General features: G+C 44.4%; 1 protein-coding gene across 5 annotated transcripts in view; it reads right to left on the bottom strand.

Moving 5' to 3' along the window:
- Positions 1 to 3,634: 3,634 nt before the first annotated feature.
- myt1lb (myelin transcription factor 1-like, b) overlaps positions 3,635 to 25,514 on the bottom strand; it is a 120,467-nt gene continuing 98,587 nt past the window's right edge. For 3 of the 5 annotated variants that reach the window (XM_061794994.1, XM_061794996.1, XM_061794993.1), the window contains 12 exons: positions 22,493 to 22,773; positions 17,759 to 17,986; positions 14,130 to 14,248; positions 13,109 to 13,177; positions 11,752 to 11,814; positions 11,563 to 11,646; positions 10,020 to 10,241; positions 8,788 to 8,882; positions 8,288 to 8,391; positions 8,166 to 8,213; positions 7,321 to 7,383; positions 3,635 to 6,260 (listed from right to left, as the gene is read on the bottom strand). In XM_061794994.1, coding sequence (XP_061650978.1) covers positions 6,123 to 6,260; positions 7,321 to 7,383; positions 8,166 to 8,213; positions 8,288 to 8,391; positions 8,788 to 8,882; positions 10,020 to 10,241; positions 11,563 to 11,646; positions 11,752 to 11,814; positions 13,109 to 13,177; positions 14,130 to 14,248; positions 17,759 to 17,986; positions 22,493 to 22,773 — 1,514 coding nt within the window. In that variant the 3' untranslated portion in view covers positions 3,635 to 6,122. The remainder of the gene's footprint in view (positions 6,261 to 7,320; positions 7,384 to 8,165; positions 8,214 to 8,287; positions 8,392 to 8,787; positions 8,883 to 10,019; positions 10,242 to 11,562; positions 11,647 to 11,751; positions 11,815 to 13,108; positions 13,178 to 14,129; positions 14,249 to 17,758; positions 17,987 to 22,492; positions 22,774 to 25,514) is intronic. The other 2 variants (XM_061794995.1, XM_061794997.1) reach the window with 2 other exon arrangements.

The raw sequence follows: 25,514 nt of genomic DNA on the forward strand, positions 1-25,514 counted from the left end.
CATGAACTCTGAGCTTGAATGTAGGAACATAAAAAATTGTGAACAGTGACTGGTTAGCACACTCGTGGTGGCCTGTCAAACTCAAGGCCCGGGGGCCAGATGCGGTCCGCCACATCATTTTATGCGGCCCTCGAATCATCATGCTCGTCAACTTCTGTGATTTTTGCTCAAACATGTACCCAAATTCAAAATTGTCCTAATAATAAACAATAATGTTGAGATATCGCATGCTTCTGTTACCAAACCCTTCTTCTACAGTAACGTCAACAATACTTGAACAAACTATTATCCTTGTCTTCTGATTTCAAAACTAGTTATCCCTCAATTTGTTGTGTAATGGTAATAATACGATTTGGTGGTTGAACATTTCAATGTTCCAATGGCCCTCTGAGGAAATCCTAACTACAATGCGGCCCGAGACAAAACTGCGTTAGCACATCTGCCTCGCAGTTCTGAGGACCGGGGTTCATATCCTGTGTGGAGTTTGCATGTTCTCCCCGCGTCTGCGTGGGTTCCATTTCAAAATGTTTCTAGAAATTTAGTGTTGCATATTGATATTTTTCTGTTTTCAACCTTTTAAATCATTTTTTATAATTATTGTGAGAAATCATGAACATGATCACTGTCTTGAGATCGATTCATATCATTAATTACCAATAGCATATATTTAAAGAAAACATTTGGTATTTCAGAAGTGCGTATGAAGCTGGTAGCGCTTTGCCGCAATCGGTACCCAAGAAGTAGCAGAGATGTCGGTGAGCCCCGCGCTTGAGGGAGCCTGCTTCACCACCTGCGGTGCAATACCACACTTGGGAGTCACTGATCCGTGGGCGTGAGCGTGACTGCAACTATAATCAATACGTGCCCTCCGATTCGCTTCCTACCAGTCCGGGGTGTGCCCAGCCTCTCAGCCAAACCCAGCTGGGATGCGCTCCAGCTTAATGAGCATAAGTGCTGCTGAAGATGGATGGATAATGAATAAAGAAAGGCCTAAGGCACGGGTTGTCACATTTCGAACATTGCCCGCTTCCATATGAAGTCAAGAAGCAATGCTATTCTGAACCACCGTGGCAACATAACTGTAGGACTTGGCGCCACAGACATGCCGGCGCTCTTACTGTACGCATGACTGCAGTAATGGCCAAGTCGCGGATCCTAGCTACAGATACCAATGGGTGTTAAATATCAACGGTCACTTCAACGCTACAGTGCTGCATCTTGCGGAGTCAGGGCACTTCGACGTGGACTGGACCATTCATATGGTTGATAAATATTTAAACTCGGCACAAACGAGGAATCTTTCACAACCCTTTTCTGGGTTGAATGTTGCACCTTCAATTTCCTAATGTTTATGTTAAGGTGGCAGAGCAAAATGATGTCTGTACAAAAATTGGAGCCAGCAATGGTGCTCCAATACAGTGTTATAGTGTGCAGTGCATGTTAGGGCATCTAGTACAAGCAAGAAATCATTTCACATGACTATCTCAAGTGCAAAACCCGTGTGGCACACACCAACAGTAATGCCATTTGCATTGTTTGCCTGTCATCCTGTTTTGAAATGTGTTCGGGGGGCACGACGGCGCTGATCTCAATGAAGCACAGGAAACATCTGCGAATGTACTCATCTAATTGCTTTTATTGCAACGCAGATTGAATAAACGTGTTTGTAGCCCTTTGTTACACTTTGTGGAAGTCAGAGGGATTGAAGTGTCGCTGTACAAAACAAAGCATTTCCATTTGGCCAAACTGGGGTGTAAATGCTCAGTGTACTGTGATCCAACATTTGGAATCTATTAGGCTCCTCTTAACAAATTGAATTATTGATGTAAAGTTTTATATTTCTTTTGTATGAATTGTATTTCTGATTGAATTGCATTGATTTCCTCTCCTTGAGCTGTCCCCTTATCGTGGCGGAGGGGTTTGTGTGTCCCAATGATCCTAGGAGCTAAGTTGTCTGGGGCTTCACGCCCCTGCTTGTCTGCATTCAGGTTGCAAGTTGGACCCAGATGCAGAGGGGACAGCGAGGTGAGCTTGTGAAGAACGGTTTATTGCAGCTTGGCAGCGAACAAAGGAACTCCGAGAACTAAATCCGGGATCGGCAGGGTTCCGACGAGGACCGGTCTGGCAGGGTAGGAGTCCGTGTTGTCGGTGGGCCGCGAGAGGTGAGCGCTGGCTTGCAGGGAGCGAGGGCAGATGGCAGACTGAGGTAACTCAAGAGGTCTTCAGGAAGCAAAAGGTGGCCAGGCTACGAACTCCACGTAGAGCGCTGATAGTCTGGCGACCAGTTGGAGTCCCACAGCGTCTTAAGAGCGGTCAGGTGTAATTAGGATGACAAGGTGCGGCTGCTAGACCCTGCAAAGCGCTCATGACGCACACACACACACACACGGTCTGGACTCAGGGTGCTGAAACAGCAGCCCTGAAACTGGTAGGGTCACCCATGGCAAACAGGTCTTAGAGGAGGGACCAGACAAAGCACGGCTCCAAAAACCCCTATGAAGAATAAATCAAATGGATCTAGGGTTCCCTTGCCCGGACGCGGGTCACTGGGGCCCCCCTCTGGAGGCGGGGCTCAAAGGCGAGCGCCTGGTGGCCGGGCACAGCCCGAAAGGGTGACGTGGGTCCCCCTGTGGGAGGGGCCATCGTTCTGCTGGGCGGCACAGTGGGTGGTGTGTCTGTGTCACACTTGTGAGGTTCAGGGTTTGAAATGTTTAAGGGCTGATGTGGGTTTTCGCCAAGTATCTCTGCTTCCTCTCAATGACCAAAAATATGCTCAGTAGGTTTATTAAAGACTTGATTTGCCCTTGTTGTTGAAAATTGCAAACTCCACCGTAAATTATGGGCTAAATTATATCAAATTCCAGGGGCATCTTTTATTTTACAGTTGGTTTAGCATCGTATTCAATAATCTGTGATGTGTTAAATGTGCATTTTTTTTTCCATTTAATTTAGTCTGAGCGACTCCATAAAACCGAAAGAAATGCTTTTCATGAATCATTTCAATTCCCTATTATTCATCAGGTTGCTACGATAAACTGCTCGTTGCACATCAAGAGGCCTCCTCGTCTTGGACAGTTGGCATTTTCTGACATCTGCTGGTGAATTGATTGCACTGTATTGTGCTACATGCACGCACGCACGGACGGACGGACGCGCGCATTTATTTCCTCTCGTGATGAAGAGCAATTCCTGGGGAAATGAGCAGTGTCCTCGTAGGTAGGACGTCTGCCTCGGCGTTCCGAGGTTGAGGGTTCGAGTCTTAGCTGTGGCCTTCGTGTGAGGTGTTCGCATGTTCTCCCCATCCTTGTGTCTACAATGTGGAAGATCGCATCCCAACATTTACAGCTATTCTCAAATGCCACGCAATACGGACACTGCGTGAATCTCAACTGGACCAGGAGGCCACGGCATCACTTGCACACCATAGCTTTTCTTTTCTGTCCAGAATGGAAGGAGAATAGAAATGAATGGAATGATCTGATGAAGTTAAACTATGGTGATTAAACATGACGCTATTGTTCGCCGCTGCTCCAATAAGCAAAGAATAAATTGTCGACGCCAATTAACAGTCGGTACTCTTCCAATTCTAGACTTTATGGGGAATTATGACAAGAAAAACAAAAAGAACATGAGGCATTTTACAGGCCTCTGGCAACACATTTTTCTTTATTCGAGTAAGATGTGTCAACATCCAGCATGACAAAAAATTGTACAAAGTTCACAATTTATAAAGGAAATATCACAGCAACTTGTGATCCCACACATTTATAGCAAAATTAAAATGTCAACAAATCCATGCTGTGTCGTACAAAAATAAATCAAACTTCAGTTCCACAGAGAGCACACAATAGTTTATACAAAATCCAGTCTTTGTTCATGGTCAGTGAAAGCCATCGTAAAATGAAATGGTGCAAATAAAGTAGACTCAACTCTGATGATATGACGTTTGATTTGAAAAATGAAAAGTCATCATTCTTTAAATATATGGCGAGCTTTTTGTGTTGCCTATGGATCGTCACGGAAAACTCTTCAGATTAGTTATTTACGTACCAACGTCAGACGAGCAGTTTGTGCTTTAGGAATCCCTTTTTCCGTTTTGAGCGACAACGACAACTCATCCCAAAAACCTGTACGAGCAATGAGTCTAGTGAAGCATCGCGATATTGGCAAAAGCCGCAGACGCAATGCCGCGGAAAAAGGCAAATGCAGTTGCGGTTGCAGTTGCGATGCGCAGGAGAGGGTCCCGGCAGTGGGACGGCGGCAAAGTTCGTTCGATGAGATTCCGCTGCATTCGCTCAGGACAAGGCAAAATCGGATGACCGCTAACAACGAGAACGACAGAATGGAGGCGCGCCGGGTGTGTGATGCCGGATTGGAATCCCTCTCAAAAGGTCTTGTTTCGCCAGGCCTTTCTTGTCTTCTGCGTCTTTTTGAAAACCTTGAATGGATTCATTTCTTAACTCCTTTGTACAGTGATTAGATATAAAGTGCTGCTGGGGGATAACGTCATCTTCCTAAAACATAGCAAAAATGAACATTGATCATGTTTTTACAATAGCCTACAGTACAACTGCTATGGTTATAGTCATCCTCTTCCCTGTTCTTCCTTTTTCAGTGGTACTTAATCCACACAGTGGCTCCAAGCTCTTCGTTGCTCCAATTGTGTGCCAAAGAGGTCACCTGGAAAATTGCACGTCGCCATACGTAAGGAAGGGTAATATCTTCAAGGACAAGTGCAAATAGTCTACTGGCACGTATGTGGGGACAGTGACCCTGTAAGTCCTCCTGTCTATAAATACTCTTTACAAAACCCTCTTTTTCCTCTCGCGGGTACTGCTTTTAGTTCTGTGAGAACATCAAAACATGGAAACGAAGGTGTCCCTGTGCAAAATATTACAGAAAAAAGTCGTGGACCGAACGTTTCACTTGGACAACTCAACAATCAGATTCCTCCTACATTTTAAAAAACTTTTTGGTATTCAAAGATTTGTAGAAAACAAAAACAAAAACAAAAACTAACTATTTTACTACTTTACAAGGCTATATTAGAAAGATTAGTGTTGCCCCACTTTGTTTACAAAGAAGAAATTGCATATACCCTATATTTTGTTCCTTTGCAGATTGTATCTCCTAACTACAATAAAGAAATGATTGACTTTTTATATTGCTGAAATATTTCCGATTCTATCCACACAGTTTGGATTTAATAGGAGGATATGAGTGATATCTCGAGGTCGTTGTCCATACGTTTGGAATTGAGATTATATGATGAGATGCACGTGATCGTACAATGCACATGCACTGTTCCCCCGGGAAGTCATAATTTGCTCTCCTAAACAATGGGATCTCCACCATCGGGTTTCCGTGTAATGATGTTTACAATATAACTGCTCATACATACATTCATACATACATACTGTACGTCCGGTCAGTTGCCCCCCCCCCCCCCCCCCCCCCCCAGATTCATTGACAGCACCGATTACAAATCCCCCCCCCTGTTCAGCTACACCTTTTTTTTTTTTAAATGATAAAACAAAACACACACAATTGTTTCAAGCATTGTAAAAAATAAAGATATTTGCAAGCCAGCTCTTGCCCTTGAACACTCCACAAGCCAGACAGAAGAAGAAAGAAAAACCAAATTGAAAACCACCCGTCGAGGCAAAAACATTGTTGTTTCCTCTTCATGAGCTTTTGCTCTTTGATAGCACTGTCGAGCTCAGCTTTTGTTTGTCACTGAAAATGCTCTGCGCTCAAGCAATAAAAAGAACTGTTCCCTTAGTATCAGCTTACTGTTCAGTCGTACACACTAAAATGTGCATATGTGAGCAGCTCGAAACATCACATGACACTGTCAGCTCATATGAAAACGTACAAAATGTCCTCAAAAACTATTTTGCTGTTTATGCTTTTGTGGCCCTCCTCGAAGCAAGACCCCCGAAAAGAAAAGAGAAGAGAAGAAATGACTCTTAACGTCTCTCGCGAAGCATAATACCTCCCTTTTTCTTAAAGTATTCCGAATATATAACACTGTACATCCTAAGTAACCGCTCTGCGCCAAGGAGATGGAACCTTCAGCCACATCTTGCAGGGGTGAGCGTGAGGCTGCCTTTGCCGGACGGTTACACTTGGATCCCTTGGACCGCCTGCTTGATGTTGTCCAACAGGGCTTTGTTTTCCGGACTGCGGTACTGCTCCTGGGTTGCGTACATGTCCGTTAAGGAAGTGACGTAGGCATCAAAGTTTTGTTCGATTGGCTCCTGGAGGGCCAGAAACACAACATGAAGCAATTCCAGGAACCGATTCAACCTGACATGGTCAATATTCGGGGTGGCCTTCCACCTAATACCCGTTTAGAAGTAGGGTTTGGGTCATTACCTAGACCTCCCAACACCTGATCGTAATTACACGCTTCACTCATTGGCCGCCCTTCCTCCCAGTGACAAAGCACATTTGGCGTCATCGGCTTAAACAAAACGCCCAGATCGAAAACGTGAAACAACTGGAAGCGTACTTTTGTCTTACCCTTTGTTGATTACGGCGACTTACACGTGTCAATCTGAGGATCTTACACAGTAGTTGAATAAATAAAAGGAATGAATAAAGCATATGCATTTGGTTCTTATGGTGGGCATCACAGTGTGATATCGGTCAGCGAGTCTGCCTCACAGTACTGAGGTAGACGAAAGAAAATGCACGGGTCTTCAGTCGAGTAACAGAAATCGACATCATTTTCACAGGGAAAAGGAAACTAAATAAAGCTGAACCTCATTTCCAGTCAGACAGGAACACACACGCACACGTGCACATTTTCAATTACTGCTAAGTATTCTTAGGTCCCTCGAAAGATGCTAGATCATGTCGTGCAATTCGTATCTTCTTCTTCATGAATCAGTTAGCAGCGAATTCAATGCTTCTACGTTAGGAGAAATGCAGTACAGATATCGAATGGACGCAGGTTTTGCGACACAGCACAGTAATCAAGTAACTGGTTACATTTGAGGAGTAAGGCCAATAAATGCACTGTTCCAGGAGTTTGGTGTGGAAGAACTCACCCCATCAATCATGTTTGTAATGAAATAGAACAGACAATATGATCCGAGATCTGTCCGTATTTGGTGTCAAAAAAAACCAACGAAATGCCCATAGACGTATTAGCGGATGTGCTTTACACACACAGTGCTGATGGATTGTTTCACATGGTCTCGTTTGCCACGCTTTTCATGGTTCATCTTGTGCCCTTTTGGGTGTATTTGTTACTTCTCTTGTTTCGGTGCAGTTTTTGTTTGTATCTATAAAACAAAAACAACTGAGGCTTACTTGCTGGTGGAGCTGTAAGCAGCCGTTAGTCCGAAGAAGAGGTTCTTTGTGTGCCAGCGGTTTCTGCGGAAATAAGGAACATGCAGGCTCTTGACGTGATTTGAACATGCTTTTATATGAATCCAAAAAGCTTTCGATAACGATACTTAACTGTATGTATGCCATTTGTAACAAAGACACATATATGCGACACTTAGCTTGAAAGGTGTATAATTGGCAAAAGTAAAAGCAAACTTTGCAAAATTGCCTCAATGAGACGACAAATAGTTTTGGCAGGTCAACCACTTTTGTTAACAGCTGTTGAACAGCGTTCATCTCTCTTTGGAGGCACACACAACATCTCGCTCACGCTTGTATAGACTTTCTGATCATCTAATGGAGCTGCGTTGAATGCCTAAAGACTTCACTGGGGGAACCTAAGAACTACAAAATGCAACTCTCGAGCGACTAAAAATTGCACGCAAATGCTGAAAGCTCAATATAACAAAGAAAGAAATGAAGTGTTGTTGATCGATCGATCGATAGATAAAATGCAGAATGTCCCCTAGAATTGCTGTGAGCTATATAGGGACGACGCCAGAGTCATCTGATGGGATGAATAGATGTTAAATTAGTGAAGTGGTATTGCAAAAGAAGCAAAGAATGGAAAAAATGATTTGGATTTTTAAAAACACAGCAAAGCATGAACGCGAATAGATAATCGAGGCTCTCCGCAATGACTATGAACTGCAGCTGTCTGGCTTGGCGCTCCTTGGGGGAGCTGGGCATTAGCTAAAGTGTTAACCAGTGACTGGCTGAGGTTTGGCCAGCTCATGCAGGAGAGAGTCATTTTGCTGTTCAATCACCTTGTTTTCCTCCTCCATGGACTTCAAGTTGGACTCCATAGTGGTGATCTGAGGAGAGAAGATTGTAGATTTCCGTCGGTCAGCAGTCACGTGGGATAAATGCAAACGCTTCAAAGTGTTACCTGAGTTCTGAGTTTGATCATGTCTGCTTCCACTTGTGAATTTGAGTCACTTAAGTCTTTGATTTCTTCGTCCAGATGCTTGAGCTCCTCTTCGTGATGCAACCCTGCGGAGCGGCAAGTCCCGCGTTAGGACAAGGCCCCGCAAACAGCAGACTTCACATTTGATAGGGGGCATTAAAATGACATATTCCGTCATGAATTATGAAGGACATTATGAGACACAGTCTTCACCGCTATGAAATATTTGACATGGATCATTTTAGTCAATTAAAGGAAGAAAGAATCTCAGACAACTTGGGATTCTGATCTTCTCCCATCATTTATGAGCATCTAAAATTCAGTGTCAGCGCGACGTAGCTCAGTTAATCAATGCTAGATTTATGCGCGGGCTACTTCTGGATTGGATAACGTCACTGCCGTCGTTATTAACAACCTGCCCTAAAAAAAGGATCGTCAGGATCCATGTTGTGAATGTAAAACCCACGGCGCTAGGTAGGTACCGTTGCTGCTGCGCTGCGGCTTCATTGTGAGCATGTCCACTCCGGAGAGCCTGGCTTTCCTCATGGCGGAGGTGGCACGCGGGCAGCCCGACAGGCTGGAAAGGCAATTACATAGAAAACGTTTCCTTGTGGTACATATTCGGCAACACGCGCGCACACGCACACGCACACACCACATGCACATACTGTACAGCGGGCAAATATGATGAGGAGGTTGTACACTTCGGAAGTTGACCAAAATCTTCTGGGAAAAAATCAATCAATGAAAAGAATTCTCAGTTCTTATTGGGTTGCAAATTGTCAGAGGAAAATGCATCAAGCGGGCACAAGTTTCCTTGACTTAATGATGCTGCATTTGGCCGCTCTGTTCAGTGGATGTGGGTGTAATGTCGAACGCTAATCTAATCTAATGTAACATCATCCAATGTCAGGTAATATTATGTAATGTAATGTAATGTAATGTATTCTAATCTAATCCCATCATTAAAATCGATCATTATCATTTCAATGATACATGTATTATTACGATTGTGTAATGTACAGTATGTAACTGTTATGGAAATACATTCGATTTTTTTTTTTTTTCCCCCAATAATTGTCAATTCCTACTTTGGGTCCTTGAAAGACAAAGCGACTTTTCCCACTTCCACACCCTCCATTGATCCATGAGAGGATCTGAAACCCATCCGTCCACTTGTGGTCGAGCCCGGGGCCTGTCCCAGCTGACATTGACGGGACGGAGGGGAGACCGGACCGATCGCTCGTCATTCGCAGGGCACGTGGTCAAACAGTCACAAAATTTGGATTCATCAAACTAAACTCAAATTCATTTTGGTGGCGGTGAGCTGAGCCGAGGGGAGGGGTCTGCCACGAGATCAGACGTGTATCCTATCCATCCGTGGCGGAGCTCAAACGTACACCCCGGACTGGCCACCAGCCAATCACAGGGCACCTATAGATGACAACATTTTCACACTCACTTTACACCTCTATGGAGATTCTTCATTGAACTTAACACGCGTGTTACTGGAATGTGGGAGGCAACCGGAATAGCCGCAAAAGAAGTACAATGAAATATAGAGAATGTAGACTTCCAATGAGATTCATTCATGAGGCAAAAGCATGAAGAAAATGTCATGTTTGCAATAGTGCAAAACAGCATCGCTTAATAATAAGAGATGTCTCTATTATCATAGACGCAGATGCACCTCATCAATTAAGCCAATCAGTACCTCCGGTGCGTCAGGAAGCTGCCGCTGACGTGACCCGAGCCGTCGCAGCCCGGCGTGGGGCAGGACATCCCCTCCGTCTTGCCGGACTTCCACGTGAACTGGATGCCGTTTAGGTAGCCATCTTTTTGTCGCTTGGCTGCTATGGGACATCCTGATGCACTTCTGTGGGATGCATACTTTCCTGTCACATGACCCTGACCATCACAACCAGGAACAGGACACCTGCCGGGTCAAGAGTCAAACATGCACAGAGGACACACGCTAATAGTTGTATTGATCGGCATTGTTCCATCACATTTCTATTCATTGCAGTGGACCTCGATGGTCATTTGCCTCTACACACAATAGCGGCGATGACTCTCTGTCGTTCTCCAACTGTTGGACTATTTTCTCATGCAGTTGTTCACAGAGTGGCGAACCTCAGCCCGTCCTTGCTCGTGAACAACTCAGCCTTTCGGGGATGTTCCTTTCGGATGCAATTATGAAACGCACTTGTTTCCGATGAACGTGTTCCCCTGTGGAATGTTCCGAACAGATGTTTTGGAGCATTCCTCAACTTTCCCAGTCTTTTGTTGTCCCTGTCTCAGCTTTTTTTTTGGAACATGTTGGAGGCACCAATTTCAAAATGAGGGAAAAAAATGTGCAAAAAAAACCAAAACCCCAACAACCCCAAAGCAATAACGTTCATCAGTTTGAATACGAAATATCTTGTCTTTGAATATAGGTTGAAAAAGATTTGCAAATGACTGTATTCTATTTGTTTTACACAATGTCCCAACTTACTTACTTAAATGTCAATTCGGCTATCCGTTTTCTAGCCCGGTAACGCTTGACCTCATTGGGGTCGCAGGTGAGCTTGAGCCCATCCTATCTTGGGGTGAGAGATGGGGTGCACTCGGCTTGCCAGCCAATTGCTCGGCACGTATGCGCAATTTGGTCTTTTATTAAAGTAACATGCACGTTTTGGGAACGTGGAAGGAAGGAAGGAAGGAAGGAAGCCGAAGTAGCGAGAGAAAAGCCACGCGAGCACGAGGAGAACACGCATTCAAACCGGAGCCGGAATTCCACCCCCTAACCTCAGAAGTGTGAGGGAGCCGCGCTAACTACGAGTCCACCATGCTGCCACAATTGAATATCACGTTCTTAAATATTTGATGGCGACGATGTACATATGATATTTCAATGGCGGTCAATCATTGCAGCAGTAATACCTCCCCAAATCATGCTGAGATGAAAGAAGAAGAACAGTTTGAGAATAGCCCATGTCTGATGTTTGTGTTCTGCACCACGAGAGAAATCAAGTTGGCTGCTGCAGGAGCGAGACCCGGAGAAGCCCACCGAGGGATTTAGGTGCCGTCCAATCAATGTCTCCTGTGGCTCTGCGGGATCTTCCCCTCGCCAAATGACAAGATTCTAAAGTCTCACCTTCAACCTTCGACTCGTCAGGTGAAATTTGTCATTGCGTACATCCGCGCATATTGCACCATATTGGTTTTTGTCATTCACAGTGCTACCTGGTCTCATTTTGTTTCTCACAGGCTACCTGATAGGCTCTTGGTCTTCCTTGTTCTCTTTACTGTGGATGATCTTAATGCCACTTTTCCTGGCCCGTGGACACCCTGAGAGGCTGCAGATAAAGTATTGCAAATGGCACAAAGATACTCCAATATAAATATGACACCTTTTGTGAAAGGGAACAGTCAACGGATCAAGCGGAGACAGCGTGGCGTACCTTCTGTGAGAGGCGTAGTTGCCAGTGATATGTCCCGAACCGTCGCACCCTGGTGTCGGGCACCTGGGGCAGAAAACACAAAAAGGGCTCAGGGCCTAACAACAAAAGGAGGATACAGTCCCCTCCAAGAGTATTGGAACCAAATTGTTGAACGTCATTTGCAAACTTTTCTCTCATGGTCATCTTTTGTCTTCAGGAGACAACAAAAACAAAGGAATTGACCTTGCCGTCCCAATACGTTTGGATTGGACTGGATCTCGTTACATTTGACTGCACAGTCACAACATTTAGGATCCATCCATCTGGTTTATCATTCAAATGAAAGAAAAGATCCAAGTAAAACAAACATTTCAACGAGTGTCCTACGAAAGCTTCGATTCAATATAATGACATCAGATGTATTGTCGGGATATTTTAGTTGATGATTTATCTGGAAGAGATGATGCAATTGTGTTTCAAAGAAAGGTGTACGGGCTCGACTTTGATCACCCGCTTCCTTGCTCGTTAACTCATCTATATTCAGAAACAAAACAAAAGAAACGAATGTAGTTGTGACCTATAAATGCAAGCGTCTCCAAGTATATCCTACAGCGCTGTGCAGCAATTCTCTGCTGGGACTTCAAGGAAACAGTTCAAAGTTATTCCCAGTTGCTTTGGTACATTTTACGAATCACTTTTGAAATTTGCCAAAACACTAAGTCAAATCTCAAAACAAGTTGTACAAATAGCAAAACCGTGGATTGCCTGAAAAAGTCCGAAAGTCTTGTTCGAAAGACTTTGTTCACCTCCCAAAAGTGAACATGTCCGCCGTCCGTGCTAGCAGAATGACAAGTCTTTGTGTCAAATTGCTTCGTCGTGTTGTCAATGCAACGATGTAACATCCGGAGGGATGTTCGGAGGAGAACTTTGGCCCAAGTTGGGATGACAATTATTTCAAATTATAAGTTGCACCTTAGTGTTTGTAGAAAATTGATTGCAAGATTCACATTTTGCCTGTGCTGTAATTTGCTGACTTAGCGTACGTACCCCATTGATGCAGACAGGAAAAGACAGCGCTGCATGGACGCACCAAAGCATTTGCAACCTGTTCAGAAAAATGAGAAGCTGCCTTTTTGCTGTGCACAACTGACACAAGGATGCGAGGATTGAGAACGAAAAGTCTGATCTGAGAAATGTACCAAAGCGACTGAGGAAAAACTCTACTATGTTGGTTATAGCAGTTATGGACAGGGAGATTCCTGAAATCTCCTTTCATTATGATGAAGTGAATTAAGAGTGACTTTGTGATCCCTTTGTTTTAATTTGAAACAAGACTAAAGGCAGTTGTGTAAACCAAACAAGTCATCTAACGCCTTACTTGAGCTCTTGCGCGTTGTTGGCCAGCATGCTCCGAATACTTTTATCAGCTAATGGGCAACCTGAGAGACTGAGAAATACACCCCGACATTAGCAACAAAACATTGGTGAGGAATCCAAAACTCACACAAACAATGCAAAACAATCATGACATGTTGAGGGGTTGTTGTTCGGTGCTCTACTGCATGCGCTCCTCACAATGCACCCAATTTACCTTTCAAATAGTACACTTGTGTGCATACGTTTGAAAGTGACACGGGAGTTCCGCACTGCTATAATGGAAGCGTCAACCATTGAGCACGCGACACTCAGACTGAAGCTGTCGTCCTCTGACCGGTGAAAGCTGCGGTGCAAAAAGGGTTTATTCGTAATTGACTGAATTCAGCCTTGAACCTGCTGTTCGACGTATTTGAGGCTGTTCCTTCGCCAGATGTCAAAGGACTACTGACGCCATAGTGGAGGTAAGCTGAAAACAATAAATCGTAGGAAGTCACACCTTCGATGTGAGGCGAAATCGCTCGTCAAGTGACCACTTCCGTCACACCCCGGTGTGGGACGTCTGACAGATTTACAAGGCCAAAGGGAAGGAGAAGAAAATGTGAAAAGGGTGTCGATTCAGATTTTTGTTAGCTTTCATTGTTTCCAGTTTAGCTTTCACTGTCTGTGATTCATTTCCTGGTTGGAACACTGGATCCTGACATGATTTGGATTGGAGTTGTGGAAGACGGAGAGGTCCAAAGAGAGAAAGTACAAGGGAGCTTCATTGTTCACCCAGTCTGCTTTTTTTGGGGAGTGAAAATAGGAGTGATATACCAGCTACCTATTCCTTGTGAGTTTTAAACTTGGGGGGGGGGAGGATTACTGTGTTTCAATGTGGACTAATGGATATAAATAAAATAAAATAGCAAGCACAAAGAACAGGATGGGAAAGCGCAAGATAAGCGGTGCTCTGCAAATAATAATTGAATGGAGCTTCGACGGGGGGCGCACGTAAGATGGAGTCGTCGTCGGCTGACTCTTACGTTATCAGGTCCTTCTTAGTCTCCTTGCACTGGGCGTACTTGGCCTTGGGACTGGCCATGTTAACATCTGTGGCGTAGGAGCGATCCTCCAGCAGGTCTTGGAAGGGGTCCAGGTCATCCTGTTGGCGACAAATGATAGAAATGATACAAACACCACTTTTTTTCCTCACAAGCACATTTGAGACAACTTTAACCCATAGCCAAGACTGTCCAATATCCCCTTAACATGTTCAGAGTAGGGAGAAGCCGGTGCCGATAGCAGCGGCTGCCTTGTCTCATCGCCATCAATCACAGGGTTGACAAAGGGACAAACAGCAATGTACACCTACTCTATGGGACAATTTGCTCTTCAGTTAACCTACAATACTGTACGCTTTTAGACAGGAAACCAGAGTACCTGGAAAAAAAACCCAGACACACAAGCACACTCCACATGGGCCGACAGATCTGTGTTGAAATTGATGTGATCCAGCTGTGTTTAGATCATAAGCCGAGTCGAGTTCACGTGCCCCAAAATAATGCAAAGCCAGAACGCATTTAACAGCGATTAAAAACAGCGGTTCAGTCAGCCACGGCAGCGCCTCATCGTTCTGAGGTCTCAGCTCGGTGACGTCCCCATGTTCTCCCGCGCCTGCGGGAGTTTTCTCCGGCTACTCCGGCGTCCTCCCACAGTATATTAGGTTCATAAATGCGAATGTGAGTGGGAATGGTTGTTGGCGACCAGTCCAGGGTGCACCCCACCTCTCGCCCAAAGTCAGCAGCTCTAGCTCACCCGAGATCCTAACTGAGGGCAAGCGGATTGCAAAATGGATGGATGGAGGTTCAGTGTGGATGTCGATGTGGATTGTGGATTGTGGATTGTCACTGAGCCCGCACGTTGCTCTCAGAATGTGTGCAGTTCTACAGCTTTTTCTTACTTTACGATCGAGGGGGTTGGCTGATCTTGTAATGCACAATTCAACCGCTAGATGGGAATGCCGTGTCGCATCACCGAAAAAGGACCGCGCTTTGTCTGCAGTGTGTGCATTGTGGAACCGCCAAGCGCACAACAGCAGTTGATGCGATTCCCTCTGCTATTTTTTCCTTCCGTGCCCGCAGTGTAAGTACAGTATGGCTTATGAACAGACAGGTCTAGAAATTGCTCCCAATGATTCCGGTATACATGAGCTGAGGCTGGGTCATGCAGGCTTCTCCAATTAAAGCAAGACAGGAAGCATGCTGGCACGCATAGCAAAAAGTAGACTAGCTTTGGATCTCTCTCACACAGAAAGGCAGAGAGAGACAGAGACAGAGAGAGAGACTGCACATCGACAGATGCGCCCAGCAGTGGTGCATTGATTTCCAGCAGTTCTTTGATGAGATGAGCTGTTCTGCCTCCCTCCCAAGGTGCTACTTTGCATAATTCATCTCAGAGAAGATCAAAATGTGTGTGGGGGGGGGGGGGGGAACATGACACAAACAGGAAATACCTCAATGCATTGTCTCACTTGTAGATTCGTTAGGACTGCCTCCGAAATGTTTCAGTGTTACTTTTTGAGCGGTTCCAAATAAAACAGTAAGTCAACACAGGAGGCGAGAGACCCGGAAGACAATCAAACAGCAATGCAAATGGAGACACCGTGTGGAATCTGATTATGGAAGGTTTAAGCTCAGACATGGAGCAGACAGTTTGAAGTGAAGAATCTGCATGATTAGTCTGTGCAGTCTAAAAGCACCTCCATACCAGCAAAATGCTACAATTGACTCGCTCATGACTCTCCTTTCCAGCTACTTCAGCCTCATGGTGTTCATTGCGACTCGTTTGGAAGAAATGCATCCGCACAAGAGGGAAGAACACATGGAAATACACAACATGACTGACATATTATCGGGACACGTTCAGGATGTTCAAGTTAACACTCTTAGGGTAATGCGCCACCGCCCCCCCATCACCCATCACCCAAGACTTGTTTGTCTTTGTTTTTTTTGTGAGGTCTGATGTGTGCTTGAGGTCAGGAAGTCAGGTTCTTCCAGACCAAAGTCATCCAAACGTGATTTGATGGACTTTGTTTTGTCACGCAGTTGATTCATTCATCCATTAGGACTTGTGAATATGTTCAGTTTCATGCATACGGAAAAGACAAAGCGTTCCCTATATATTTTTGACATGTGATTGAAATAGTGGTACCAGCAGTTCCAGTTCCAAGTCGCGTGTGCGACTGTCGATGCTGCGGAGACAGACTAGTGCGCACACGCTGAACTGACAAAGAAGTGGTCAGACATTAAGGACAGCTGCCCACCGCCAAAGCCCTTCTCTCCCCCGTTCGAGGAGAGAATGGCTGCGATCGCGGGAGGACACGTGGCTCACCATGATCACCCCACAAGGTTAATATCATGTCTTTTTTACAACTCCTAACAAATGTGTTCATACAGTAACCTACACTCAGTCCTGTGAGATAAAGGTTCATGCGTAAATGTTCTATGTGTGGTATTTGTAATCAATCTTTTGAATTCAAATAGAAGCACATCAGCATATCAAAAACTTGGACTCCTTTTTGATGACTCCATTTATTATTTTGATACACAGGAGAGAGGACACGCACACTGACAAAAACAAATCAAGAGGGGTAAATGATGTCAATTTAAACACATTTGAATCATGCGCAACCGATGCACATGATTCAAATGAAGTCAATTCAAAGGACTCTTTTTTTCAGCGCATGTGCTGGAGTCACGAAGCAACAGGCGGCGTAAATCATTTAATATCAGTGGTTGATTCAATACACGGGTTAACGAATGCCTCAATGGCATTGTTGAAATCAAATGCAGGAATTGTTCATCGGTGCTAATTATTCGTGTCTCTGGTGGTGTGCAGATTTCTGAGAACAGTTTCCCAGCATCACCTCGAAGTGTCGCCAAAGCACCCGAAGCTGCAGAGACGTGCGTACGCCAGCCGCGCAGTTGGCATTTCCACGGTCAGGTCACGCTGTCTCACATCTGAACTTTGCCGTGAAAAAGAACGGACGCCACGTTTTTGTATACGAGGCCCCTGGATATTTTTGTGCGTACGACGTTTTCTGGTTTTGAGCGTACGGCATGTTTTAGTAGGAAATCTTTGAGGCCCAGCAGAAAGTTTTTTGTACCCTTCCCCAAATTTCTCAGAGGTCTACAGACGATTTGTTTGACTTCATCCTTGGTTTGTTTTCTGAGGTGCACTGTCACCAGTTGGACCTTATATAGAAAGGGGTGTGCCTTTCCAAATCATTTTCCAATCAAGTGAATTTACCACAGGTGGACTCCAGTGAAGCCGTAGGAACCTCTCAAGGGTGCTCGGTGGAAACATGATGCGCCTGAGCTCCATTTTGAGCTTCGTGGCAAAGGCTGTATATACTTACGTACATGGGATTTTGGAGCTTTTTATTTGGAATAATTTTGCATCAATAAATCAAGAAAATAAACGTCATTATGGGCTGTTGTGTGTCGAATTTTGAGGGAAGCCAATGAATTTATTGCATTTTGGAATGAGGCTGGAACATAAGAAAATGGGGGGGAAAAAAAGTGAAAAAAGTGAAGCGCTGTGAATGCATAGACACACACACACACACACATACATATATACATATATATATACACGGTATTACTTCTTTTACCTCTTTGTCGTCCTCATCTATGTGTTTGATCTTGGTGTAGTCTACAGGGAGGTCCCAACAGTCGGCAGCGTCCCCCATGCCGTAGCAGCGGGAACCCAGAAGGGCCGCTTGCCTCTGGGGGGACATGGGCTCTAGCGGGGTGAGCACAGAGTCCCCTCCGCCACCGCACAGACGCTTGCTCATGCTCAGGTCCAGTGTCCCGTTTTCGTCAACATCCAGGCCGGGACTCTGGGGGTTTTTGTGAGTCATTTGCGTGTGTTTGGGTTTTCCGTCCAATCAATGGTCATGGTTGAAGGGAAAAATGATACATCAGGATGGAAAATAGAAAGAGAGAAAAGAGACAGAGTTTAGGATTAAATAGCAGTCAAACATACGGCACTCATTTCAACCACATTTCAAGAGAAATACAGGGGAAGGCTGACAATGGCGAAATAACAGCCTTTTTGAATTGAATTCAGTTATCTCCAACACTACTACGGTAACAATCCCAACGGATGCCCTTTGCAATGAGCCAAGCGCGGACGAGGTCATCGATGCTCAAGGACGAGCGAGCACCTCTTTTTTTTTTCTGGGTCTCGCTCTTTCCTCCCAGCCTGCTGTAGAGCGTGTCCGATGTCCTGCACAGTCACGAGCGGGTGTGCTTGCACGACCGCGTGACTCTAATGTGAGCGGACGTCATGGGATGGGGCTGAGGGGCTGAGGGGTTGGCTTGGAGAGCTGTGACGAGGAGCAATGCCTGGAACTAGACCGCTGCAAACCCAAAAATAGAGACACAAAGTGGGCCACTGCTCACTATTCTATATTTTCTTTACTGCTTGCTTGTTCTTCTCTCTCGATGCAGTCATATAGAAATGATTTTTTTGCACAAAGAAAAAAGACATCATTAGGTAAAGCTGTACAATTTAAAAAGTGACAATACAAGATGCATCCGTGTCTTTCCAAATATAGAAATGCTCAGTTCTGATTGCCATTCATGTTTAGAACTGAAATTGTAGTTTGCAGTGGACGGTTTCTAATAGCTCCGAACTGCGCGAGCATTGTCTTCGCCTCTCGTTCCATTTTGCAGTCGTACCTGATGTTCGAAGAAGTTGTTTCCTACCTAATCTGTGTGACTCTCCTCTTTGTCCCTTAATTCTGACTCTATCTGACATGGTGCCAAGGGGTGGGTTCTCTTGGTGCTGCAAGGCGAAACCTCTGTGACGCTTTATTACATTGGGTGAGAAGATTTGAAGGTGTTCCAAAAACATGACATCATGTTGCAGTCGAATAACATGAAAAAAGTTTGACTCGTTCTTTTTTCCAGGGGGAAGAATGACATTGACTAGCAAGAAAATGTCTGAATATACTCGAACAGAGTGCAAGTAGTGGTCATTCAGATCCCTTCGCCTTGCACAGACAAGCTTCCTTTTTGTTTCCTTTTTTTGTGCCATATCCAAATGTGCTTCGCAGTTGGTTTACTTGGATTGACTTTCCTCCAAAATGCCTTCGACGCACTCTTGTTTGACATTCTAACAAACAACTTGCCTTTTCATTCGTAGCGAATGCCATTCTGCACACTGAAAAAAGAACAAATCAAAAATGAGCTATATTCAACTCAAGTTTAACATTAGGCCGACTTCATTTTTACACATCGAGTCAAATTTGAGATCATTTGAGCAAGAATTGGCTATGTTATTAGACGATGAGCTGATGCCCATCTTGGGGGGGGGGGGACATCGTAAGTGAATGAAATCAAGTATTTTCCAACTCCTTTTTTCTCCTCTGAATCTTAACTCTTCACCTTACTCAGACAATTGTGTGCTTCCAATTGTTTGGGGACATTTTAATATTCTAACATGACCGTCTTCAGAGAACAAAGCAAAGTCCAATGAGGCATGGTTGGATGAGTTTGGTGCAGAAGAACTTGAGAAACTCGACCTCAACCTTGTCAAACAAGAATGTTTCGAACAGAGTTTGTGAGCCACAACATTAGAAACCTCCGACGGAACAAATGCGATGAATTAGTATGGAGTGGGTTTTCTACTTCCTTGTCAGTGAATGCATCGCGTACGAGCGATCCAATGGCATGACTCAACCCTTCATCGTGTAATAATGATAACACGAGAGGATGTGCCTCTTCTCCCTCATTGAACCGTTGTGTAGTTCGACCTCCGAGCGTTCAACATTTTAGAGCTGCTTGTTTCTGACTGCAGAGGACTGACCAAGGATGTCATTTCATCTGTTTGGGAATAAACCGTCTCCAAAGCTGTGGGCTTCAAACTTTGTGCATGTTGGCCAACTGTCACAAATATTTCTCAGCAGTTTTAAAAGTACTGCAAAAACAACGAGCGCCTACAAACTCAGTTGCGTGAGTCGTGCTTGCACACTGCATTTTCAAAGTTGCGATGTATTTTTGTCATAATCTAAACTCTTGAGCCTATTCCTGCTCACAATGATGTGAGAGAAGCGTGCAGTCGGAGCTGGCCTGTCTGCAGCATCATCAATTTCGTGCAAAAGCCAGTTGCAATTTGCAAAAAGAAAAAAAACCCAAGAAAATCAACGTTTCCCTAGACGTACACCAGTAAAATAAATTCTCTCAGGAAATGGAAATACTGTACATCCATTTGAATGAAGGCGATTCATTCAAGGTATAAGTCAATTGAACGGGAGGGCTGAGCTGTAAACAATAATGATTTAAAACAAGAAGGAGGCTAGATTAGTGTGTGAGTGTGAAAGTGCACTGATAGTCAAGAGAGGAGAAGTGTTTGGCACGACCTGAGGTGCTGAGATGAAAGAGGATGAGGAGTAGAGGAGAAAAAAAAAAAAAGCCCTGTGAAGTCTCCTGTCTTCCCATCCTGCCCCGGGAGCATCCTGCCATCCTGCCTGCCTGCCTGCCTGCCTGTCTCACCCGAACGTAGGACAGACAATGAAATGATTTAGGACCACAGGAAGTCCTGACTGCTTCGGGCATTTGTTCCCGCCAACGTTATTCCTTTGGAAGTGTGCGGCTTTTGGCTTCTCTTACACTTCCCTCCTATTTCCACTGCACCGATACTGTTCTACTGTATATCACCTTCCCTGCTGCACTGTGACATTTCGAAACCGGCCACAGAAAAACCTCCATTGCTCCCTTTCTTCATTATCAATTCGATCACCGTCTGCGCTGTCAACATTAGCATTAAGCAAGCATTAGCTCTCTTTCTCGCTCTCCCCGTCTCGCCCTTTCTCCTGCCACCATTTTCCCGCTCAGCATCTCGGTGTAGATAATACGAAACAGCGTCACCTTATCTTCTCAGAAATGACACGCTGGGCTCACGCCGTGTCGAACGACGCTTGGTCCCGCTCCTATCTGATCCTCAGGAGGGGAAAAAAAACTGCCCCGCTGACTCCCGAGTGTAAGACGCAGCCGTGGAGCTTGGTGAGTCTGTCTATTTAGCGCATACGAGGGAAGTCTCCGTATCTTTGTCAGGTTGCTCAGCCGGCACTTGTCTAATGGAAGAAGCCGAGAGATAATCTATGGCTGGACATGTCTGTGACTGCTACGGAAGATGGAGCCACATGAGGCTGCAGGATCGTATCGGGGGAAATTTCCAACTTTGAGGACCTAGCAAGGGGCAAACTAGAACTAGCAGCTTCTTCCCTCTTGCCATCAACTTCTGGAACAGCTAACCTACAATTCCATTGCAACATGCTGCCAATTTCTTTTGGACTCGAGTCACATTGTCACATTTCTGTGCACTGACCGTAGTCGTCTCGCCACGCTGCACTATTTGCATATCTGTTGTTGACCGATACTGGCCACTCGTGCCAGAGTAGCATCTGCTCCATTTGCACACCGACTGAGGAGTTTCTGCAACATTTGCACAATCGACATTGTCCCATATTATCGCGCGACTCGTCACTTTAAACCGCATCCGCTCCTTGAAGCCTCGGCGGTCATTGCGCCGGACTATTGCTATATTAGTCGTTCCAACTGCTCTAAGTGCTAAAGGACTCTGCATCTTTTGCACAATTGTCCCAAAAAATAAATAATGTACCGGCATGAACCCTTTATTGCTCAGTGACTGTTTTTCCTCTTTCTGTCTCCAAAGCGTTCTCTGTCAATTGACCGTCTGTTGTCGTACTCGAGCGGCTCCAAATTCCTTGTGTGTTTTTTGGACGTACTTGGCAAATAAAGAGGATTCGGATTCGGATTCGGATTTTGATGGGCAACTCCGCACGGGGGCATCGAGGGAAGAGTTAAAATACAGTTGGATGCATTTTATATTGAATCAAAGTGAATGGCTCTTTTGCCTAATTACTATGTGCATCGTGCAAAAACCCAAAGTGCCTAATGTCACACGAGACACCTGACTAGTAGTAGTAAAATTGTTTCAAAATATGAACAGAAGTCAACCAGCATTCTGGAATGAATTGTGCTCTCTGTCCCGAGGTCAGCGATTCTCATCCGGGGTGCCGAGAGAGAGAGCATGTGGGAAGTTATTATGAGTAGTATATCTTTGTTCATCAATGTAGGAACCGACAGAAATATGAACTGAATAGAATTCTGAATATTGAATGATATTCCATGAGATGGCAGAAGGTATGACAAACCTGCGTATCCACCTCTAGTCATTCATACAACAGAATAATGTTTGTGTTACATAAAACAGGGCCATATTTCACACATTTGTGACTCAATTAAGATGAGATGCTCATTATTTTAGCAGCGGTACTTTTTGTGCCCTCTGGCTGTCACATCTTCTCGTCTCCTACCTGCGAGCACAGATCCTGGGACTTCCCCCCCATTCCATGGGGCATCTCCCGACAGCGTGTGGACAGGTTGAGGATGGCCGTGGCGGCCATGTGCGCGGCCTCCATGTCGTGGCTGTAGTCGAAGCTGCTCTTGCTGCAGGTGCTGCTGGCGCTGCTGCCTCCGCCTCCTCCTCCGACACCCCCTCCTCCACCTCCGCAGCTCAGGCTGCTGCTGCTGCTGCTGGGAGCGTAGGTGCTGCTGGTGCTGCTGGCTGAGCTGGAGTTCTTGCAGTAGCGCTTGGCTGCAGGAGACATTGCAGAAATGACCAATCAAAAATCCAACTTATGCACCAATGTTTTCAAATACATCAGGTAGGACACCTGACTATTATACATCCAGGAAGTTAAAATCCAAGAGTATAGGAAGTTAGTTAACGCTTCCATTATTCTGGGAAAACTTTCGAAAATATTTTGGTTTCCGCCTGTAGGACTTTTTTTTTCATTCGACGACAAAGTAAATATAGAAATGAATAAATAAACTATTCGTCTTAAAGGTGTTGACAATGTTCCTAATGCTGGGGCAGTCAAATGATTTCAAATTATTCCACAACAAACTCGTACAACTATTTCATTATCCAAAATGCATCGGTATGCTGAAGAATTTGAATTCCTGGGAAACTAGCCCAGCTTTGAATAGTCAACTGTTTAAAAGTTTGTTTCGTCCAGTGGCGTCGCTAGGCTTGCTTTCGGGGTTTAGTGTCTTAGCCCAACCTAAAACCAACCTTAAGCCCCACCCCAGAAAAAAAACAACCTACCGGCCACACGATATGCGATGAAGTGTACCGTTCACCCTTTTTCACGGATGGAAAATCGACGATTCCATTTTGGGATGAAAAACTTACATAAACACCCCTTATCTTCATTTTGGCAACGGTGTGATCAGCACCCCCCAAGCGATCAAACCTAATGACGTCCTATATTTTAGGTAATCGTGTATTTTCTGATGCATGGTATCTTAATGCATACAAGAACCTGCATCACTAATGCACACATACAATATTAAATTAAACTGCAAAACATGTTTGCTTCTCGTGACAGGAAATGTTTTCAAATGTTTTTTGTTTTTGTTTTAGGTGTTGTGTCACTGTCTAAAACAGATAAATACCTGGATGAGCCAAAATCTTCTTCAATTAAACCACAACAAAACCGAGATAATGGTTTTTGGCAATAAAGAGGATTGCTGTTTGTAAACACATGGAGTCACATGGAGTCTTTAAAAACCAAAGACCAAGTCCGAAACCTTGGTGTTCTGATAGATTCCGACCTGACTTTCAACAGTCATATCAAATCAATGACCAAAATTGCCTTTTACCATCTGAAGAACATATCCAGAGTGAAGGCTTGCATGTGTCAAGCAGACCGGGAGAAGCTCATCCATGCTTTTATCTCAAATAGACTTGACTATTGTAATGGTCTTCTGACTGGACTCCCTAAAAAGAGCCTTAAACAGCTGCGGCTCGAGTTCTGACCAGAACAAAGAGGTCGGAGCATATTACTCCAATTACTCCAAGTCTTTACACTGGCTTCCAGTCAGCTTTAGAATAGATTTTAAAGTTCTGCTACTGGTCTATAAATCACTAAACACTTTAGGTCCTGAATCCATGAAAGAAATGCTCACGGAATATAAAGCCAGTAGGGCTCCGAGATCGACAAACTCAGGTCAAATAGTGGCGCACAGAGTCCAAAGCAAACATGGTGAAGCAGCATTTAGCTATTATGCTGCACACAAATGGAAGAAGTTGCCAACAGAAGTCACGTCAGCCCCAAGTGTGCACGGTTGCAGGTTTTCCCCGTGCGTTTTAGAGCATTGCCACTTTGAAATGATATTTCTTGCAATGTACACTATTTTAATTGTTTTTTTCTTTGTTTTAAGTGTTTATAAGCTGTTTTTTCCCCCTTTGATTTAAATGCTTTGAATCATGTAAAGCACATTGAGTAACCTTGTGTATGAAATGCGCTATATAAATACATTTGCTTTGCTTAGCTTTTCAAAATAATTAAAACAACACAAAGGAGTCTTTTCAAAAACATGTGGACACACTTTGACCAATTCATATTTTCTATAATATAAAGAGTCATGGGTTTCAACCACTTTTATGCCATTCCAATTAAAAGAGGTTTATGCAAAAGAAGCAGGATCCAGGAAACTGATATTGGTTGTTCACGGTGCAAAATTAGAACGAGGCGGTTTGCCAGGTTGTCACCCTCACCGAGCAGACAAATGTGATATCTGAAGAAAGACGAGACGATAGTAACGTAGCCTCGGTTGGATCACATTATGGGCCTCTCTCTCGGCTTTCTTCTGGCTTTGATACAAATAATTCTGTTCTCTGGTGAATTTCCAAAATGTTTCTGATTTTGTTTTGCATAGAAGACTTCTCAACAGTCACTTGAATATTTTAGCATTATATACAGTATACGTCCGTCCAGTTTCGGTTCGATTCACCACGGAACGGTTCGGAGATACAGCGTAGCTCATAATCAGGCTTTCATCTTTTTTGTTTTGTTTTTAGCTGACAGTAGCGTAGCAGAGATAAGAGTATAGCATGTAACACAGCAATGAATTCTAAGAAGATAAACGCGACGCAAATCCGAGCCGCATTCTGAAATTGTCTATAAAGCGGGCCACATACAGTAGACTGTAATGAAGTCATGAATGTATCAGAAAAACGTTGGCAACCTGTCAAAACAAATCAAGAAGATGACATTTCTGTCATCTGTGGACTCCTAATGCTAATGCTAAAAACAAGAACAAAGCAACATGCTTCCCTTCTTGATCTGTGGTGAAAACCTATTGAAGCCATATTGACGCGGTCATAGCGCTGCATCGATCACATGCACTCCATTTTTGTTCTGTTCTCATTCGCTCTTATTTATTTGTGAGCATTGTCTGTTGACCAAGCAACATGATGCAGAGTGTCTAGCTCCAACCTACAACAAGCATGCTGAATAGTGGGAATCTTAAAAGATAGATATCTATATC

The sequence above is a fragment of the Phyllopteryx taeniolatus genome, chromosome 13 (assembly GCF_024500385.1).
Source record: "Phyllopteryx taeniolatus isolate TA_2022b chromosome 13, UOR_Ptae_1.2, whole genome shotgun sequence".
Classification (NCBI taxonomy): domain Eukaryota; kingdom Metazoa; phylum Chordata; class Actinopteri; order Syngnathiformes; family Syngnathidae; genus Phyllopteryx; species Phyllopteryx taeniolatus.